Source organism: Loxodonta africana, chromosome 6 (genome assembly GCF_030014295.1).
Source record: "Loxodonta africana isolate mLoxAfr1 chromosome 6, mLoxAfr1.hap2, whole genome shotgun sequence".
Classification (NCBI taxonomy): Eukaryota; Metazoa; Chordata; class Mammalia; order Proboscidea; family Elephantidae; genus Loxodonta; species Loxodonta africana.
This window is the reverse complement of record NC_087347.1, coordinates 117,024,833-117,044,084: the sequence shown is the minus strand read 5'-3', so window position 1 is coordinate 117,044,084 and position 19,252 is coordinate 117,024,833. Positions and strand designations below refer to the sequence as shown.

At 39.9% G+C, this 19,252-nt stretch overlaps 1 protein-coding gene across 1 annotated transcript in view; it reads right to left on the bottom strand.

The window, feature by feature from the left end:
• NCKAP5 (NCK associated protein 5) overlaps positions 1-19,252 on the bottom strand; it is a 666,066-nt gene that overhangs the window by 255,528 nt on the left and 391,286 nt on the right. Inside the window, 1 exon segment of the mRNA XM_023543022.2 lies at positions 10,098-10,247. Within this exon segment, the coding sequence (XP_023398790.2) occupies positions 10,098-10,247 (150 nt within the window).

Here is a 19,252-nt window from a genome sequence, read left to right as displayed (position 1 = left end):
TGTTTTCTTGACTGTAGTGTGAGTGTCTCAAGGGCAAAGAGTATGCTCTGTGGATCTTTGTAAGTCTAGGACCCAGCGTTAAGGCTGGGCCTAAACACCCAAGGAAAGAGGTGAGGAGAGATGTGAAGGAAAAAGAGAGAGAGAAAGAAGAGGAGGAGGAGGAAGAAGAAAAAGAAAATGCAATACCTAAGTAACAACCTACCTTTATGGGTGGTATTAAAATAATTCTGACATTTAAATAACTTAAGCACAAGAACTTTCCCAAATCACATAATTTTAAATCTCATCCATCTAAAATAAAACAGGTCAGGCAGTATAAGGACAGCTGTTCTTTTCAACTCAGGGGTGTCCATTCCCTTTCTCTTCTGGAAACATCTCTATGGTTTTCCTTTCCGCTCCCTCATGAATAGACTTGATGAGACTATTGGTTGAGATGCAACACCCTCTGATGACCGTGACAGTGGGCACATAACCAGCGAAGCCAATGAGATCCCTCTCTAGAGTCTAGGACCTTTTTTTTAAAAAATAAGCAATTTTATTTGAGAATATACACAGCAGAACATATATCAATTCATCGGTTTCTACATGTACAGTTTAGTGACACTGACTACATTCTTTGAGTTGTGCAACTATTTTCACCCTCCTTTTCTGAGTTGTTCTCCCTCATTAACATAAACTTACTGCCCCCTAAGGTTCCTATCTAATCATTTGAGATGTTCTTGTCAATTTGATTCCACATAGATTTTAAAAGACTACAATGCTCAAGGCAGACATTTTTTACCAGTTAAGCTAAACTATTAATTGGTTTTAAGAAGACTTCGAGGGATATGCTCCTGGTTTAAGGCTAAATATTATCTCAGGGCAACAGTTTCAGGGGTTCAACTAGCCTCCATGGCTCCAGAAATGTCAAAATTTGAAATTCTATTCTACATTTTCCCCCATTTGATCAGGATTCTTCTATAAAATCTTTGATCAAAATGTTCAGTAATGGTAGTTGCGCACCATCCAGTTCTTCTGGTCTCATGCATGGCAAAGGAGGCAGTTGTTCGTGGAAGCAATTAGCCACACATTCCATTTCTTCCTCCTATCCTTGACTTTCTTCCTCTATTGCTCCAGGCAAATAGAGACCAATTGCTGTACCCTGAATGGCCATTTGTAAGCTTTTAAGACCTCAGGCACTACACAACAAAGTAGGAGGTAGAACAGAAGCACTGAACACATTATTAGGCCAATTAACTGGGCTATTCCATGAAACCATGGCCCTAAGCCTCCAAACATTAGTCTAGGGCCTTTGATGGAGCTACTCGGAAAGAGGAACAACCTTTTCACTGGTGTTGCTGAGGCAGTGGGATGTAAACCTCGAAGCTTCTAGTAGCTACCACAGCCACCACATGGAGAAAACCTGCCTGGGAATGAAACCAGCTCAGAGGAATACAGATCTAGCGATGGGAAAAGACAGTTTCCTGATACTGTCCATGCTCTTGAACCCATACATGCTGGATCCATTGTCATACCCGAGTTTTTAGTTATATAACAATTCTTTCTTTTGCTTAAGTCAGTTTAAGTAGGGCCTTTATCACTTGCAATTGAAAGAGTGGTTACAAATAAAGTACCTTGAAAGAGTTTGAAAACGGGATTTACTGCATGGTAAAGTTTTTCCAGGAATTTAGATCTATAAAATTATTTATTTACTCAGTATCTTACACTGAGTAAAGTAGGGGCTCCTTAAAGGGTGGGGTGGGTACATTTTCACTAACTATGTTGCCTCCTCAGCATTATTTCTGGGATTCTCTATCTTGGAGAACCACTGATGCTTAAACAGATATAAAGAAATCTAATGCCTACTTGCATAACTCTTTTAAAAGAATGATCACATTTTAAATATTCTATTAAAAATACATGCATATAAAGATCTATGTACTAGGATGTTCATCACAGCGTTCTAATAGTGAAAAAGAGACAACAACCTAAGTAGCCAACAGAGGGGGATTAAACTGATCGACTTCTATATAGCCATTAAAATCACATTTTTGAGGAATAGTGAATAAATGAGGAAACAGTCTTGATATATTGAAGAGCAGGATAAACTGTACACAATCATATTCTGTGATTTCCTAATGTGATTAAATACCAACAGGAAAAGAAAGGGTTGGAAATATGTGCGCCAAAAATGTCGGTAGCTGCTATTTTTGATTGGTTTAATTACAATTTATTTATTTCCTTATACTTCCTTTATTTTCCCAATTTTCTATAATGTGACTATTTACTACTTTTGATATCAGAACATTTCTAGCACAATAGTATATACTTACATAGAATAGGGATTTTTTTTTTCACTTAAAGCCCCTTCACCAAAAAGTTCTTTGTCTCTAATCTTGCCTTAGTGATTGTTGCTGGGTGACCCACAGTTGGATGCAAATTAATCAGGAGATAGATACATGGCAGATACCTTAAGATAGCGATGTTTAGAGCTACCTGTCAGCAAAGTGTCACAGAACATAAAGACTAGAAAGAAACAATTGAGTTTCTATTCAGACTACTAGCAATATGCTGCTTTATAGCTTTTTAATTTCTCTTTTTACATCGTCTTAGGGTTAAAAAAATAATAAATGTGAGGGGAAAAACTGATAAAAACTTAGAGGTTATCAGAAAGGCTATGAAATTAGTCTATTCCTCCTATTAGCAAGGAACCAAAGCCAAACTAGCCCCATTCATGGCAACGTCAGGGGAGCCATCAAAGGCTTAGAGGTGAGAAGCCATTTCAGAACCCTTTAGATTACAAGCTTTCCTCAGGTCTAAAAGCACTCTGACATTGGGCACCTGTGACGAGGGCTTCTGAATCTAAGTTCAAAGATTTTGGGAAAGTTCTACTTAGGCCTGGGGGGAAAGATAGGTTAGATCAAAAAGTGGTTGAGACCAACGAAAGCCTATTGGGTTTGGAGCTGACCAGGACCTACGATACTCGAATATCTTTAAATATTGCTGTAAAAGCTTTATCAGTGGTTCTCAACTCTGGCTCTGCATCTGAATCACCTACAGAATTTTCTAAAAATACAGATGTTTAGTCTCCATCTTAGACTTAAAAGAGCTGAAATTTCCTCAGTTGTATTCTAGGCTTCTGCATTTTTAAAAGGTTTCACCTCTCTTGCCTTCTTGCAGCTTTCACTCCTACGTTAATTCTTCTCTCCCACATCCTCAATTTCTCCATTTCCACGGGATCATTTCTACCCGCATACCGACAGGCCTGAATATCACCCATCTTTTTAAAAGAGCTTTTCCTGTACCGTGTCTCTCTCTCTGTGTCTGTTCCGCTTCACAAGCAAATTTCTCAAAAGAGCTGTCTATACTTGTCTCCACGTCCTTACCTTCCTCCTCCAATCAGAAACTGTTCTCATCAAGATCACAGATGGCCTGCCTCCTACCAGAGCCAAGAGTGAATTCTGTGCTTCATCTTAGTTATTCTCTTACCAGCATTCAACAAGGTTGCCCTTGCAATTCTTTCTTCTTTAGGCTTCTGTGATACCTCACTTTCCTGGTTTGCCTACCTCACTAGTTACTGCTTCTTTGTCTCAGATGCTGCATCTTCTTCCTCTGCCAGACCTCTAATGGAGGGGTGCCCCCGGGCTCTGTCCTCTGCCCTCTGCCCTCTTCTCCTCCATATTTATACTGACTTCCAAAATGACCTTATTAAGTTCTACAATGTCGAATGTCACCTACATGCTGATGACTCTCAAATCCATATTTCTAGCCCTGACCTCTGCCTTGCATATCCAACCACTTACCAGAAACCATCACTTGAATACTTAACAGGCAGTTCAACTTAACACAGACAAAACAAACTAACGGTTCAGAACACTTTTGATTACAAGCTCTCCTCAGGCTCAAAAGCACTCTGACGTGGCCACATGTGGGAAGAGCTTCTGAATCTAAGTTTAAAGACTTAGGGAAAGTTTCTCCTTTCCTCAGTCACCTCTCTTCCAAGTCTCGCCTCTCTCAGAGATTTGGTACAACCCCATAGTCAGATGCTAAGACAAAAAAAAAAAAAAAAAAACTAGAAGTAACCCTTGATTCCCACTTTCCCTTACACTCCAACTTCAATCCATCAGTAATCCCGATAAAGACTGACTTCTAAAATATACTCTTACTTGACCATTTCTTACCAGCAAAGCGTAGTGGAGTTGTACAACTGGATTTCCAATTCTGACTCTCCCATCTACTAACTGCCTACACTTGGGCAAGTCACTCAACCTTTCTGGGGCTCAATTTCCTTACCTGTAAAACAGGGATGTTAACAATTATATCTACCCGGCAGGGCGGTTATGAAGATGAAAATAGTTAATAATTGTAAAGTAATTGGCATAGTGCTTGGAATGTAGTAAGCCTATTAGCAGGGCTTGCTAACATCATCATCGTTATTCTCCATCTGTCCTAGACACCCATCCTAGACCACTGTACTAACACCTTTTGTCTGGACTCTGAAACAACCTCACTGGTCTCCCTGCCGGTACCCTTGTCCCATTCTTAATCCACAAACCAGCAAGAATTTGTGACTTCCCTAGTTAATAGTTACTAATGGTTTCCCTTTATGATAATATTCAAAGTCTTTAACTATGGCTTATAAGGATTTTCAGGATTTTCCGTCTACCTCTCTGAACTTACAATCTTCCAAATTTTTAATCTTATAATTTATGTCCCATCACACAGTTCTTATTTCTATAGCTCTAATTCACCAAGCTTTCTACCATCTCTGGGCTTTTTTTTATATTTGCTGTTTCTTCTTTATGGAATGCTCTTTGCCCAGATCCTCACACAGCAGTATCCTTTTTATTATTTATATTGCACTCAAATGGCCCCTTCTCAGAGGCCATCTTAAGGTAAATACCACCCACACCCCATCCTTCAGCCTCCTTTCTGGTATATCCCCAAATTTTTCCTCCTCGGAGCACTTATTTGTGTGCAGCCAGGGTTGAGAACTACTATTTTAAACTACCTTGTTTGAAACACGAATTACTGATTAACAAAATGCTTATGCATTTTTTTTTTTATGCATAGCATTTTAATTGTCATACTTTCATGGAAAGGTATAATTGAGTAGAAAAAGCTGTTATTCACTTTAACACATTTAATTGCCAAGTTCTTCTGACTTTGAGGCTATAGCTAAGGCATCAGCGTTTACCTGGCAGCTCAGAACTGCCAGGTGATCTCAGACCTGCTCTCCCCCTGGCTAGAGGATGGGAATCAAAGATACTATGAGGGTTGGGAGTGTTCAGCAAAGGAAAATGTCCAGCTTGGTTTCTAGTCAGGTGCAAAGTTGGTCCATGAGTGAGGAGAAAGGGCTGGTGAGGTGAGCAAATCATGGGTTTCAAGGCATCATGTCATGAGCAAACCCATGGCCTGAGGCAAAAGCCCAGAAGTAGAGAACAGGCAAGATGAAGCCAGCAGATCCCAGAGGCCAAGTCTGGGAAGATCCTTTTGATCAATGGGTGGGGTGAAAGGCAGGAGTGACCTTTTATAGAAAGGGCCTGGGACATGGCAGTACTGCTGAGAGTCATGAGCTCTTTTCTAAGTCATATAAGCTGTCTTTAAAACAAAAGCCTTGAAAACTCAGTTAAACCATAGAAAATACCACACATGGGCACTGAAAAGTGACAGAAAATGTACAAGTGGCATCCAGTTTGCCCGCGTGGCTCTTAAGGCACAGAGGTACAAAGCAGAAGGGGTTTCTCCACCAAATGTCAGGACACTAAACAAAAATTTGAATTTAGGCCTGACAGGGTTGTTGCTGGGAAGTGAGAGTCAACAGTCCACTCTTCTCCTCCATGACCAACTAAAAATGGCCCAAACCAAGGCACTGAGTAAACAACTTTTAAGAGGGGAAAGAAAATGCATTTGTGTGTGTGTGTGTGTGTGTGATATTATCATTTTAAGTGCTGGTTCTGGAGTTCTTTATAGGAAGTTAAATGCCCTTTGTAGAAAAATACCTTGAGGAGCTTTGGGAATGCTATGGAATGAGCCAGGGAAGTGGAGTTGAGAGACCTAAAGTACCTTGCATAATAAATGAAGGCAAACTTGGTATGGGAGAAAAAAAAAAAAAAAGGTATGGGAGAGGAAGAAGTAAATTGGAAGGAGCTGGCCGAGTTCTATGGCAGGAAGCTGGGAATTAAGGAGAAAGGAGCTAGTGAGAAGTGCCCTGTGGCTGAAGAATTTAGAGGAAACAGAGCTATCTAAAGACCAGGTTGAAGTTCTTAGCCTTCAGAATATCCTGCCATGCCCACATATCCTTTCTGGGGTTGGATTTTGGAAAAACTGAGGTTGGTGCTAAGAAAAGAAGAAAGAGATTAAAAACTGAGTGCAAGAAGGACCCCAGTCCCAGAAATGACTACAAGATGGAGCACTTCTGCGGTGGTGAGGGGGAGGGGGGATACACCAGCCTTTACTCAGGTTGTACAATAAGGTCTCTGGACAACATTTACGTAAGTTTCAAAGTCAGGGGCATCACAGCTGCATGCTGGGCTGTTTTTGAATATTACAGTCATATTAATCAAGGACATAATATTAGAAGTCAACTGTGCGTCTCATTTTCACACCTTCTTGGAACCTGTTTGGAGAGCAAGAATTAAGGAGGCTGTTTTCTATCACTCTGAAAATCAGTCCTCTCTAATTCCTGCAACCCCAGGGGCCAAAAGATTGGGGTACACAAATATGGTTGCTTCAAAAATACGATGATGGAAAATACTCTCTGCCTTTCCAAAATCTGCGGCACAATGTCGAATTTTGCCCAAAGTAATTTTTGAATCATTATGGTTAATTGCCTTGCAATTTTCCAAAACAACATTTTGTTAAAGTGCGTAAATCCACGTGGAGGTCTGTGACCAGCTCTGGTTGCTGTGTGTCAAAGTGAAGTCTCTGCTTTCCCACGAGAAATTATAACCTAAGCAAGGTATACTGTACACCGAAAATATACAGGAGGTTTAAAAAATATATATGAAATTTGGATGAAACAGTGAAGATTCCTTTTTATTATCTGTTCAAGTAAAGGATAGTGAGATTTGGGGATGAAGATTGTTGTTGTTGTTGTTGTTAGCTGTCACTGAGTCCATCCCCCACGCATTGTGACCCCATCCACAATGGAACAAAACACTGCCTGGCTCTGAGTCACCCCATGATTGGTTTAGGATTGTGTGTTGTGATCCACAGGGTTTCCATTGGATGATTTTCAGAAGTAGATCACCAGGCCTTTCTTCCTAGTCTGCCTCAGTCTGGAAGCATCCTTAAAACCTGTTCAGCATCACAGCAACACACAAGTCTCCAATGACAGACAGGGGTGGCTGCCCTTAAGGTGCACTGGCTGGGAATTAACTCTGGTTTCCTGCACAGGAAGTGAGAATTCTACCACTGAACCACCACTGCCTCCCTGGGGATCATATTGAGCAAATATTGAGGTTAATATTGAGCAAGAATTTTGGGAAACAAGCAGTGACACTATGATTACAGGAATTTAATTTAGAAAATAAAATATTTTTGAGTTAAAACTGTGGGGCTTAATATAAGAGATACCATCTATTACATCCAACCAATGCTGGATGCAAGAGTTATCTTAAACGTAAAGATCTCTGGGAAAGAAAAAACAAAACAAAACATTACTTCTCTTTTACATAGTGTATTAAAAAAATTCACTGCCAAAGATATTTTTTAAGTACCTCTTAGCTTGATTAAATAAAATGTTCTTCACAAAGTTTTCTTAGTCACTCTTAAATGAACTAAGAAAAACTTTCAAAGTAATCATAAATAAAAACTAAAAATTTAAGTACTTGGTTCCAGAGAAGAAAGAAATAAAATCAACTCATTCCTATCATTGACTTTGGAAATCCACTTAATTCAACCAAAAGACAAAGCTACGAGTTTCTCAAAACTGTCCAGAAGCAACCTCAGTCTCCCTGGAGGAGGTGTTTACAATGACTACCTTAAAAAGACAAAAATATGAGGACCCTTGGGAAGACAGGTGTAATTCCTGGCCCCGCAACCAAACTCAGTGGTAAAGAGCTATGGCAGCTAACCAAAAAGTTGGCAGTTCAAATCCACCAGGCACTCCTTGGAAGCCCTCTGGGGCAGCTCTACTCTGTCCTGGTGGGTTGCTATGAGTCGAAATCAACTTGATGGCAACAGGTTCGGTTTGGTTTTGGTGTTGCCCAAAGGTAGCTGCCAGAGGTTTCCTTAGTTGACCTCTCTTCTGCCCCATGTTTGATGGCACTTGATTACCCATCTGCTTTGGTGACTCCTGTGTGGAGTAGCTGAATTTTTTCATTGGCAGTTCTTGTATTAACCATTGCATCCAGATAAATGGGGTGGGGGGAGGGGGGGAGCAATTTAAAGAAAGGTGGAAGCCCTGGAGTAAGATGGATAGAAGAGGTCACATGCCAGCATGTGGTACAAATGTTAACTAATTTAATCCTCATTATATCCATGCAAGGTGTTGTTAGCTGCCTTCGAGTTAGTCCCTGAGTCATGGTGACCTCATGCAAGTTATTAATATTCCCATTTTGCAAATGAGGCACAGAAAGCCGAAGCAACTTGCCCAAGATCTTGAAGCTTGGAAGTAGAATAACTAGAATTCGGACCACGTCCCGGCAGTCTGGCTCCAAAATCCATGATCTTAACCATTTTGCTTTGCTACTGTGGATAAAATTAGAGTAGAAGAAGGACACACTCACTACAAACACTGTGGTGGACTGGGAGCAGGACTGCAAAATCTAGGTGGAAACCAAATGTAGCTTTCCCATTAGAAAAGGGAGTGAGTGGTCTTCTTTCTTTCCATCACTGACATTTTCAGGATTCCGTAGACTCTATGGTCGACCTATGTTTTAGTTGAGTAAAGGCTCCTCGTTCCTGGTTTGTAAAGAAGAGCTGGGCTAAGTGTAGCCCCTGCTCAAAAGTAATTATGCCCCAAGTCTATATAATAGAATTTATGGAAAAGATGTGAACCAACTCATAGAAAAAGACATTTTCACTGAGTCAGTGTGTGAAATCCCAATCAAAAACTAATAACTGGAACAGTCTTTGATTACTGCCGTAAACATTTAGTAACTAATCCCTGAAGTGATGTCAAATGTTACAAAGTAATAGATCAGTAGTTTTCAAACTGTTTTGGAGGACTGTGGTGTTCCAAAGAAGTTCCTGGGTGGTACACACTGGTAACCCGCCTAGCTGCCAACCAAAAAGTTAGAGGTTCAAATCTACACGGAGTTGCCCCGAAGAAAGGCCTGGTATCTATTTCTGAAAAAATGAGCCACTGAAAACCCTCTGGAGCACAGTTCTACTCTAACACACATGTGATCACCTTGAGTAAGAACTGATCAATGGCAACTAGTCAGGGTCCCAAAACTTCCTCAGACAACCCTGCAGCCTAGCTTCATCTTTCTTTTACATATCTACATGTTAAGCTTTTATGCAAAATTTTTTCTTAAAGAAATGGTTGTATTGTTTAAAATTTTTTAAAAATTCTAGTCATCCTTATATACAACTAATTATTTCATTCATTCATTCATTCATTCATTCCTTATATTCCCACCAGTACCCAGTGCCGTCGAGTCGATTCTGACTCATAGTGACCCTATAGGACAGAGTAGAACTGCCCCACAGAGTTTCCAAGGAGTGCCTGGTGGATTCAAACTGCCAACCCTTTGGTTAGCAGCCATAGCACTTAACCACTACGCCACCAGGGTTTCCTTCTTATACTAAAAAATTATACTAGGTATACTGAAAACAAAGTGAAATACACAGCCCTTTCCCTCAGGGAGCTTACAATTTTAGGAACTAATCCAGTTTGAGGGCCAAACTGAATTTAAAGTGAACTATTGACCTACGTTTCCTTTTTAAAGCAATATAATCACAGTCACTAGATGGAGACCCTTTCAAGTGCTACAAATTTTAACTTTTTCCTCATCATGGATGAATGGTTCATGATGGGAGATGTTAGATCGTATTAGTCAGGGTGAAATGAGAAAGGAAGATTTATACTCACTTCAAGTCAGCGCCAATAAAAGAAGCAGAACACTGTTATTCTTCTTTAAATGTGTTACCATCGCTTTATTTCTTACCTCGAGAGCTTTCAATCGTTCTAACAGCAATTTGGTCTTTTCTTTTCCCTCCTCTGTACTGCTGCTTTCGCTCCTCAAATCCTCATCTACCACCATGTGAAGATCTTCTAGAGCGTCTTTGTGTTTTCTCTCTTCCTCTGACAGTTTCTCCTGAAGCAAGAAAGAATTATTGCTTTCAATGATCTCCACTGAAAAATAAGCACCGTTCTTAGGCTGAAAGTTTGGAATGCCCCCATTGCTTCTGCCTTCTTTCCAGGGCTGAGATAAAGACTTTGCTAAACAAATTCTGAGTGGTGCCTATATTAGTCAACAGTAGATATCTGTACTGAACCCTGGCAGGACAAAGCCTCCTCTGAATGCAGATGTCTGCTGCCTAGTGAAAGAAGTGAGCGTGCCAGGCAAGTCTCAGGTGGAGTCATGCGGTTAATCCGCTTTTATCCTCACGATGGAATCTGGCCCTAAACTGGAAAAAAAAAATCAATGTTGATACCTTGATTTCTGAATGGCTCAGCTCTTGAAAATAGGATCATTAAAGTCTCTGGTCATGCAACCATTTAATTAATTTTAGGGAAAGTAAAATATTACAAAATATTGAAATAGTGATTTCAAAACTCTACACTGAAACCAATTAGTTCCTTCAGCTCAGTAATGGCACAGTTCTTCAAGACCCTTAGTGCCTTTTCTAACACTGCGGGATTTTCAGTGTAGCCTTGGGGTGGACATTAAATGTCGTTATCTTGTCTTGCTCCCTGCTGGAAGCTCCTCACTCAGCCTTGTCTCTGGCAGCTTTAGAGAAGGTGTGAAGCACTAATTTGAGCCTCATGATTGGCTCTCATGTTCTAGGGAAAAAGAAACGTCAAGGAAATATAAAAACAAAAAATCTCATTCACTTTGTACTATATCAAGACCCTCTAGCCACAAAGCAATGTGACACGGTCTCATTACACTATTTAATTCTAACCACTGCACAACCATTTGGGCTAAATTGGGTTATTAATGGTGAGAGACTTCTGTATATTTAGTCCTAAGCAAAGATCCTTTGCAAAAACAGAAGCAGAAAGGATATGCTTCTTACCCTCAAGACATTTATATATATAATCTCCTTAGAAAAGAATAGCACAAGAGAAAACAAAAAACAAAAAAACAGGTTTTCCAACTACACCCGCTTATCTGACACGGTCAGGTTCCAAAGGCCAGGTCATTATGTGAGGTGGCCATTATGTGAAAATGGAGGATGACCATATTAGATCATAAAATGCAGGACAGGACTACATCATTACATACCTGCCAGATTATAGCATTAGGTAACTGCCACGCTACTGAGAATCATGGCTCAGCCAACCTGACACATAACCTTAACCATTGCAGAACCTCAGTGTTCGTTACTGACTCAGGTACATTGTTAAAATGAAAAATAGCTGGATAGTAGGTTTTCTCCTTTGTTGTAAACACGAAATGTCAGATAACGAGGTAGTGGAAAAGTAAGGAAAAGGTGTATATGCCAAGATGCTTCAGAGGTTCCAAAGAAATTGATTTAAATTCCCTTTTGAAAATAAATTATGAAGTATATTAAAAATATATATGTCTTACTGTATATGACTTTAAAGCACCTGAAACCACCAACCTAGTAACTTGACCCATCTTAATCTGTTTTGTACAGACTTCAGAATATAACTTCTCCTGTTACACCTGTGCAGGTGTGTTTACTACCATAGCAGGTATTCATTCAGCTCAAATAAATGCCAGGCAGATTTAAAGTGCACATGCTCTTGCCAGGACACACATCCAGGCTGGTAGTGCTTTATAGCTTTGATTCTTTATTTAAGGTTTGGCTGCTTTTCATTTCTATGATAGGAGTATGAACTTTTTAGATATTGTTGTTAACCCAACGTTGCAAGAAAGAGGTCTTTCCAATTCTCATTCAAGTTTGGGATCACTGTAAATAAACAATATATACTAGGATTATAACACAAACTGCTTTTTAAAATTTCAACATATACCTCTCCGTGTGAATTATTGTTTACTGCTCTCTCTACCACTTGAACTTTTTCAAAATATATTGAGGTACCATGTAAGAATTAGGGTTCTGCAGCTAATTAAAAACAAAAACAAAGAAAACTTACTGTGTGGTGAATGGAAGGCCAAAAGACTTTGGAATCTGACCGTCCTATTCCAGATCTACCATTTATCAGCTAGGCAAATTAATTTGGAAAACTATTCAACTTCAATGAGTCCTGGTTTCTTTGTCTCAAATGCTTAAATGAGGCTAGTGGCAACAAACACACACACACACATTCATACACATATATGTACATATACCCACAGATACATATACATACACACAAACACATATACACACATACAGACACACATGTATGTATCTGAAGTATCTAGACAGTGTCTAAACATTATTCTGTGAAACAACTGGGAACAATTCTAGGTGTGTAGATTACTATATATGAGTATTGGGATTATACACTCTCAATTGGGATAATATACTGGCATGATTCAAAATGAGAAGAAACAGCTGCAAACATTCATTAGTAATCAGAACATACAGTATATGAAGTATGAATCCAGGAAAACCGGAAACTGTCAAAAATGAAATGGAATGCATAAACATCAATATCTTAGGCATTAGTGAACTGCAAAGGACTGGTATTGGCCGTTCTGAACCAGACAATTGTATGGTCTACTATGCGGGAACAACAAATTGAACAGGAATGCCGTTGCATTCATCATCAAAAAGAACATTTCAAGCTCGATCCTTAAGTACAATACTGTCAGTGATAGGGTAAGACTCATACACCTACAAGGAAGACCAGTTAATATGACTATTACTCAAATTTATGCACCAACCACTAAGGGCAAAGCTGAAAAATTGAGGATTTTTACCAACTTCTGCAGTCTGAAATTGATCAAACATGCAATCAGGATGCACTGATAATTACTGGTGATTGGAATGCGAAAGTTGGAAACAAAGAAGAAGGAACAGTAGTTGGAAAATATGGCCTTGGTGATAGAAATGATGCCAGAGATTGCATGATAGAATTTTGCCAAGATCAACAACTTCTTCATTGCAAATACCCTTTTTCAATAACATAAATGGTGACTATATAAGTGGAACTCACTGGATGACATGCACAGGAATCAACTTGACTACATCTGTGGAGAGAGACAATGGAAAAGCTCAATATCATTAGGCAGAAAAGAGGTCAGGTGCCAACTGTGGAACAGACCATCAGTTGCTCATATGCAAATTCAAGTGGAAGCTGAAGAAAATTAGAACAACTCCACCAGAGCCAAAGTATGACCTTGAGTGCATCCCACCTGAATTTAGAGATCATCTCAAGAACAGATTTGTTGCACTGAACACTAATAACTGAAGACCAGATGAGTTGTGTAATGACATCAAGGACATCATACATGAAGAAAGCAAGAGGTCATTAAAAAGACAGGAAAGAAAGAAAAGACTAAATGGATGTCAGAAGAGACTCTGAAATTTGCTTTTGAATATTGAGTAGCTAAAGCAAAAGGATTCCAAGATTCCAAGGGGCAGCTTGAGAAGACAAAGTATTATAATGACGTGTGCAAAGACCTGGAGACCAAAAGGGAAGAACATGCTCAGCATTTCTTAAACCGCAAGAACTGAAGAAAACATTCAAGCCTCGATTTGCAACACTGAAAGATTCTATGGGCAAAATACTGCACAATGCAGGAAGCATCAAAAGAAGATGAGAGAAATAACAAAGTCACTGTACCAAAAAGAATCGGTTTATGTTCAGTCGTTTCAGGAAACAGCATATGATCAGGAACCAATGGTACTCAAGGAAGAAGTCTAAGCTGCACTGAAGACACTGTCAAGAAACAAGGCTCCAGGAATTGACAGAATACCAATTGAGATGTTTCAACAAACGGATGCAGTGCTGGAAGGGCTCGCTCATCTATGCTGAGAAATTTGAAAGACAGCTACCTGGCCAACCAACTGTAATAGATCCATATTTATGCCTACTCCAAAGAAAGGTGGTCCAACTGAACACGGACATTTTTGAACAAAATCATTAAAATTACACGCAAAGAAAATTTTGCTGAAGATCATTAAAAACCAATTGCAGCAGTACATCAACACGCATCTGCCATAAATTCAAGCCAGATTCAGAAGAGGACATGGAACCAGGGTTATCACAGCTGATATAAGATGGATCTTGGCTGAAAGCAGAAAATACCAGAAAGATGTTTACCTGTGTTTTACTGACTATGCAAAGGCATTCGACTATGTGGATCATAACAAATTACGGATAATACAGGGAAGAATAGGAATTCCAGAATACTTAATTGTGCTCATGAGGAACCTGTACATAGCCCAAGAGATAGTCGTTTAAACAGAATAAGGGGATACTGTGTGGTTTAAAGTCAGGAAACGTGTGCATCTGGGTTGTATCCATTCATCATACTTATTTAATCTGTATGCTGAGCTGTCTGAGAAGCTGGACTATATGAAGAAGAACATGGCATTAGGATTGGAGGAAGATTCATTAACAACTGGCAATATGCAGATGACACAACCTTGCTTGTTGAAAGTGAAGAGGACTTGAAGTTCTTACTGATGAAGATCAAAGACTTCAGCCTTCAGTATGAATTACACCTCAAAAAACAAAAATCCTCAAAACTGGACCAATAAGCAACATCATGATAAATGGAGCAAAGGTTGAAATTGTCAAGGATTTCATTTTACTTGGATCTACAATCAACACCCATGGAAGCAGCAGTGAAGAAATCAAATGATGCATTGCATTGGGCAAATCTGCTGCAAAAGATCTCTTTCCAGTGTTAAAAAGCAGAGATGTCACTTTGAAGACTAAGGTGTGCCTGACCCAAGCCATGGTGTTTTCAGTCACCTCATGTGTTTGCCAAAGCTGGACAATAAATACAGAAAACCAAAAAAGAATTGACACCTTTGTATATGGTGTTAGCAAAGAGTACTGAATATATTATGGACTTCCAAAAGAACGAACAAATCCGTCTTGGAGAAAGTACAACCAGAACATTCTTTAGAAGCAAAGATGGTAAGCTTTTGTCTCACATACTTTGAACATCTTATTAGGATGGTCCAGTCCCTGGAGAAGGACATTATGCTTGGTAGAGTAGATGGTCAGCAAAAAAGAGGTAGGCTCTCAATGAGATGAACTGACTCAGTGGCTGCAACAAGGGGCTCAAGCATGACAATGATCATGGGGATGACACAGGACCAGGCAGTGTTTTGTTCTGTTGTATATAGGGTCACTATGAGTCAGAACCAACTTGATGGCACCTAACAACAACAACAAACACAGTGTCTAAATATTATTATGTGAAACAACTGGGAACAATTCTAGATGATACAGATTATATATGAGTATTGGGATTATATAAAACACAAGAGTCATTTTATATAATTTGAAGAAGTGGTGATCAATGAGGGCTGCACCAGTGAGATATGATTTCATGGAAATGGCACCTGACTTATGCTTTGATGGACTGATACAATTTGAGTGGTTAGAAAGGCAAGGGGGGAAGGTTGGGTCAAAGAGAAAAACTGAATCAAAGGCCCCTGGCAGGAATTAGTTTTATCTTTACTGGTTTATGATGAAACCAGATTAAATATAGTGGAGAAAAAACTTTTGAGAGAGAGGTGAATAACAGGATTGGAAAAAATTCTTGTAAATGAGAAAGAGAAATTCAGACATGATTAATTCATTCATTTGTTCACGTAACAAATGTTGATTGAACATGGACTATGGTCCATTCACTCTTCTAGGTGCTGGAAATATAGGTATAAAGTAAACAAAGTTCCCATATTCAATCAACTAATATTCTAATAGTGGGAAACATGCCAGGCTTCACATCAAATCAGTAAGTAATAAATTGTACCCAGTGGTAAATACTACAAAGAAAATAAAACAGCACAATATGATGGATAATGGGGTGTTTAGGAACATCGTTAGATGTGGTGGTATTGGTAAACCTGTCTGAAGAGAACATCCCATGAGAAAGAAGTGGCTGTGCAAAGGTCTGGGAGAGCCAGTGCCTGATAGCGGGGCTAAGCTGGCCATGCCGGTAGGGCTGAGTGCAAGTCCACGTGATGAGGCATAGTATCTATCAATAGAGGAATAGAAAAAAATGAGACCAGAAAGATAGAGTTAGACAATGGAGGGTCTTGCAAGCCATGGAAAAGGGTTTGGATTTTATTCTAAGTGTGGTAAGAGGAATCAGAGAATAAACAGAGAACTGATAGTTTCTGATTTACATTTCAGAAACATCATTCTAATTGCTGTGAAGGAGGATGGGCTATGGAGCAAAGAAGCTGAGGACCAGCTAGGAAGCCATTACAAAGGAAGGATTAAAAATTAGGAATACTTTGAAGGTTTTGAATCAAGGCTTACCCAAAACAGTTGTCATACTAAATAGTAGGTCAGAACACCTGGATCCAAAGCCCAGCTTTTATGTTTCTGCACCTAGCTGGACAAGTCATTCAACATCTCTAGGCCTCAGTTTCCCCCAGATATAAAACTGAAGCAGGCAGTCATGAGAAATTCATTAATCATCCCATAATATTTGTTCTTCAGAAAGTCTACTCTTGCTATAGCACTTCACCATGATTGGTCGAATCCCCAGTTTTTTCTCTTTTCCTGGCAAAAGGCTGAGGCACAGACATACTGACTCCAAATTCGCCCACTATGTGACCTTCCTGGGGTGGGAGCAGTGAGCAGTCACCATTTTAGGATGGTACACAAAGAACCATTCCCCCAAAATTAGGCGTACAACACTTGTAGACTGTGCACGCATCTTCCTATCTCAAAACTGAAGATCCTCCCGTTGGTGCCCATGCATATGTATGTCACTCCCTATAAAAGGAACAAATGTGCCCTGGTTTAGGGAGCTGGCAGCCTTAGGTCATGAGACCCTGCCTGTCTTCCAGTTTGCGAACTGCGAATAAACCTTTCTCTTCTTCCAACCCTGCGTCTGGCTGACTTCAATTCCATAGTCTGCTTGACAAGAACGTATTGGTTGACAGCTTCAAAATGAAGGGGTTGTACTAACATCCTTTCCAATGCTAAAGATCTAGGTCACATCTTTCAGGAAGGAAATGTGGTCAATATGCTCGATGCCAACAGGGCTGGCATGACAGCAGAAAAAAGACCACTATATTTTGTAAACAGAAAGTGGAAACTGGAGTGCTGTTTACTAAAGTGTAGCAATGTTACTCAAATGTCAGCGGTTAAGCAGAAAGTGAAAGGAGAGAAAATAGAAGTAATTTTCTTAGACGCTCATTTGAAAGTTTGACAGGGAAAGGAGGGAATAGAAAAACGTGTATTTTAAGGAGAAGAGCACAGCAGAGGCAAGTGGAAACCCTTTTCCAAGATGAGTTGTGTCAAGATCTAAAGAAGAGAGTGAAGGCTGGAGTGGCAGCAACAAAGGTCAGAATATATGAAGAGCTGAGCCCCAAAGCTGAGAAGACAGAGGACGAAGGTTTTAAAATCGGCTTCCCTGCAAAATATCACTTTGCAAGAGACTCAGCTTCTCAGTTAGCATTTCTAAACCATTACACAGTGTCTTGTTTGGGTTCTTAAAGAATAAGAATTTGAGGGCAAGTAGTTTATGTGGCAAGTGCAGGAAACACCACGTGTCCAAGTGATTCAGAGAAGGGATGGGAGCCACTAAAGCACATGTTACTAAGCAATTGATCAATCCCAGTGGGATTAAGATCAGGGAAGTGTTGCAAAACACATGTCTCAGAATTATTGCACCCAGGGGTGAGGGAGCTGCAGTATTTATGCACCACTCACAGGAATCATTGGCTCCTGAGGTGTTAATTTCCTGGAACTTCTAGCCTGCTTCCCACAGTTCAGGCATAAAAATGCCCTCAGACACAGATACTGGTAGTTGAAAGTCACAGGAGCACGCTGAATGGTTCTGGGCTATGGGTGGGGCCAGGTGACATCTGTTATCGAGAGCAAGCTGTGAGGTCCTCTGATGTTACACTACTCAGGACAGACAGCCACATCTGTATGCTGCTCACAGACTCATCGTTGACTTAAAAGCAAACTTTCTTGTGTTCTACATTCTAAAATGCTTGGAACCAAACTCAGAAGGTGGGGTTATCTGCCCTTTTCTTGTTTCCTCAATCACTTTCCAGTGAGAACGTTAGAGTGGACTGTGATAATGACAAAGAGGGGAGATGGTAAGGACATGTTTGAAGTGAGTAGAAGAGCAAATGAAAAAAATCAGTGAGGGGAAAGGGGTGGAGGAGAAAAAGTCCTGGGAGAGCAGAGAATGTGGCAGTACTTCACAGACAGGTCACAACCGCTGATTTCAGAAAGGATAGCTGTTGAACTTGTATTACACTCATAAAAGCATAACAATTTTTTCTAAAAAAATCAAGTATACACACTCTATCCAAACATAAGCAATCCATTTCAATCAGGAACAAAATCAGAAATTTTAGTTCCTTTGTTAATCACCTGTGATGTCCATAGTAAAAAGAGAAAGAGGTCAGAAACACGTGGTTCTTAATAAAATCTATTCTCCTTATGAATCTCCAAGAGAGAAACAAGAAAAATAAGCTGGGTCCACCTCTGAGGATGCCATGTTGTGAAGAGTCTGAGTTGATTCCAGAGGTGACCTGTTTTCATTTTTATGGACTTTAATCAGCAGTAGATTCTATACAAGTAAGGTCACTGTACAAACAACTTCCACCCTTCACATATTTCATATATGGTTGAGACCATAAGCTTGTTTGCCTCAACAAATTCTAGCCAGTACCCAGGAAGCTAAAGATTTAGGAGCTCAGTTAGTATCCAAGAGTTTAAATCAAATTTCACCTTGTCGGTACATAAAGCAATCTTCAGAGCTTTATGTTTCTCTAAGTGGTAACCAGGGTAATGACTCACCTTTGGGGGACCCTTAATCTTTTATTCTCAAATAGTCAGCATCATCAGGCCTATGTAAAATAATATCAATCAACACAAAGCGCTGGACGGTATCGTTTCAACTCCAACAAATGACAGTCTAGGGAGCTGGGTTAGCCCAGAGAACAGGCCACATAGCTCTTCGCCAATGGCCAGCTACTGCTCTGACTATAGGCTGGCAGGCTTTCAAAAAGATATTTTGGAGGA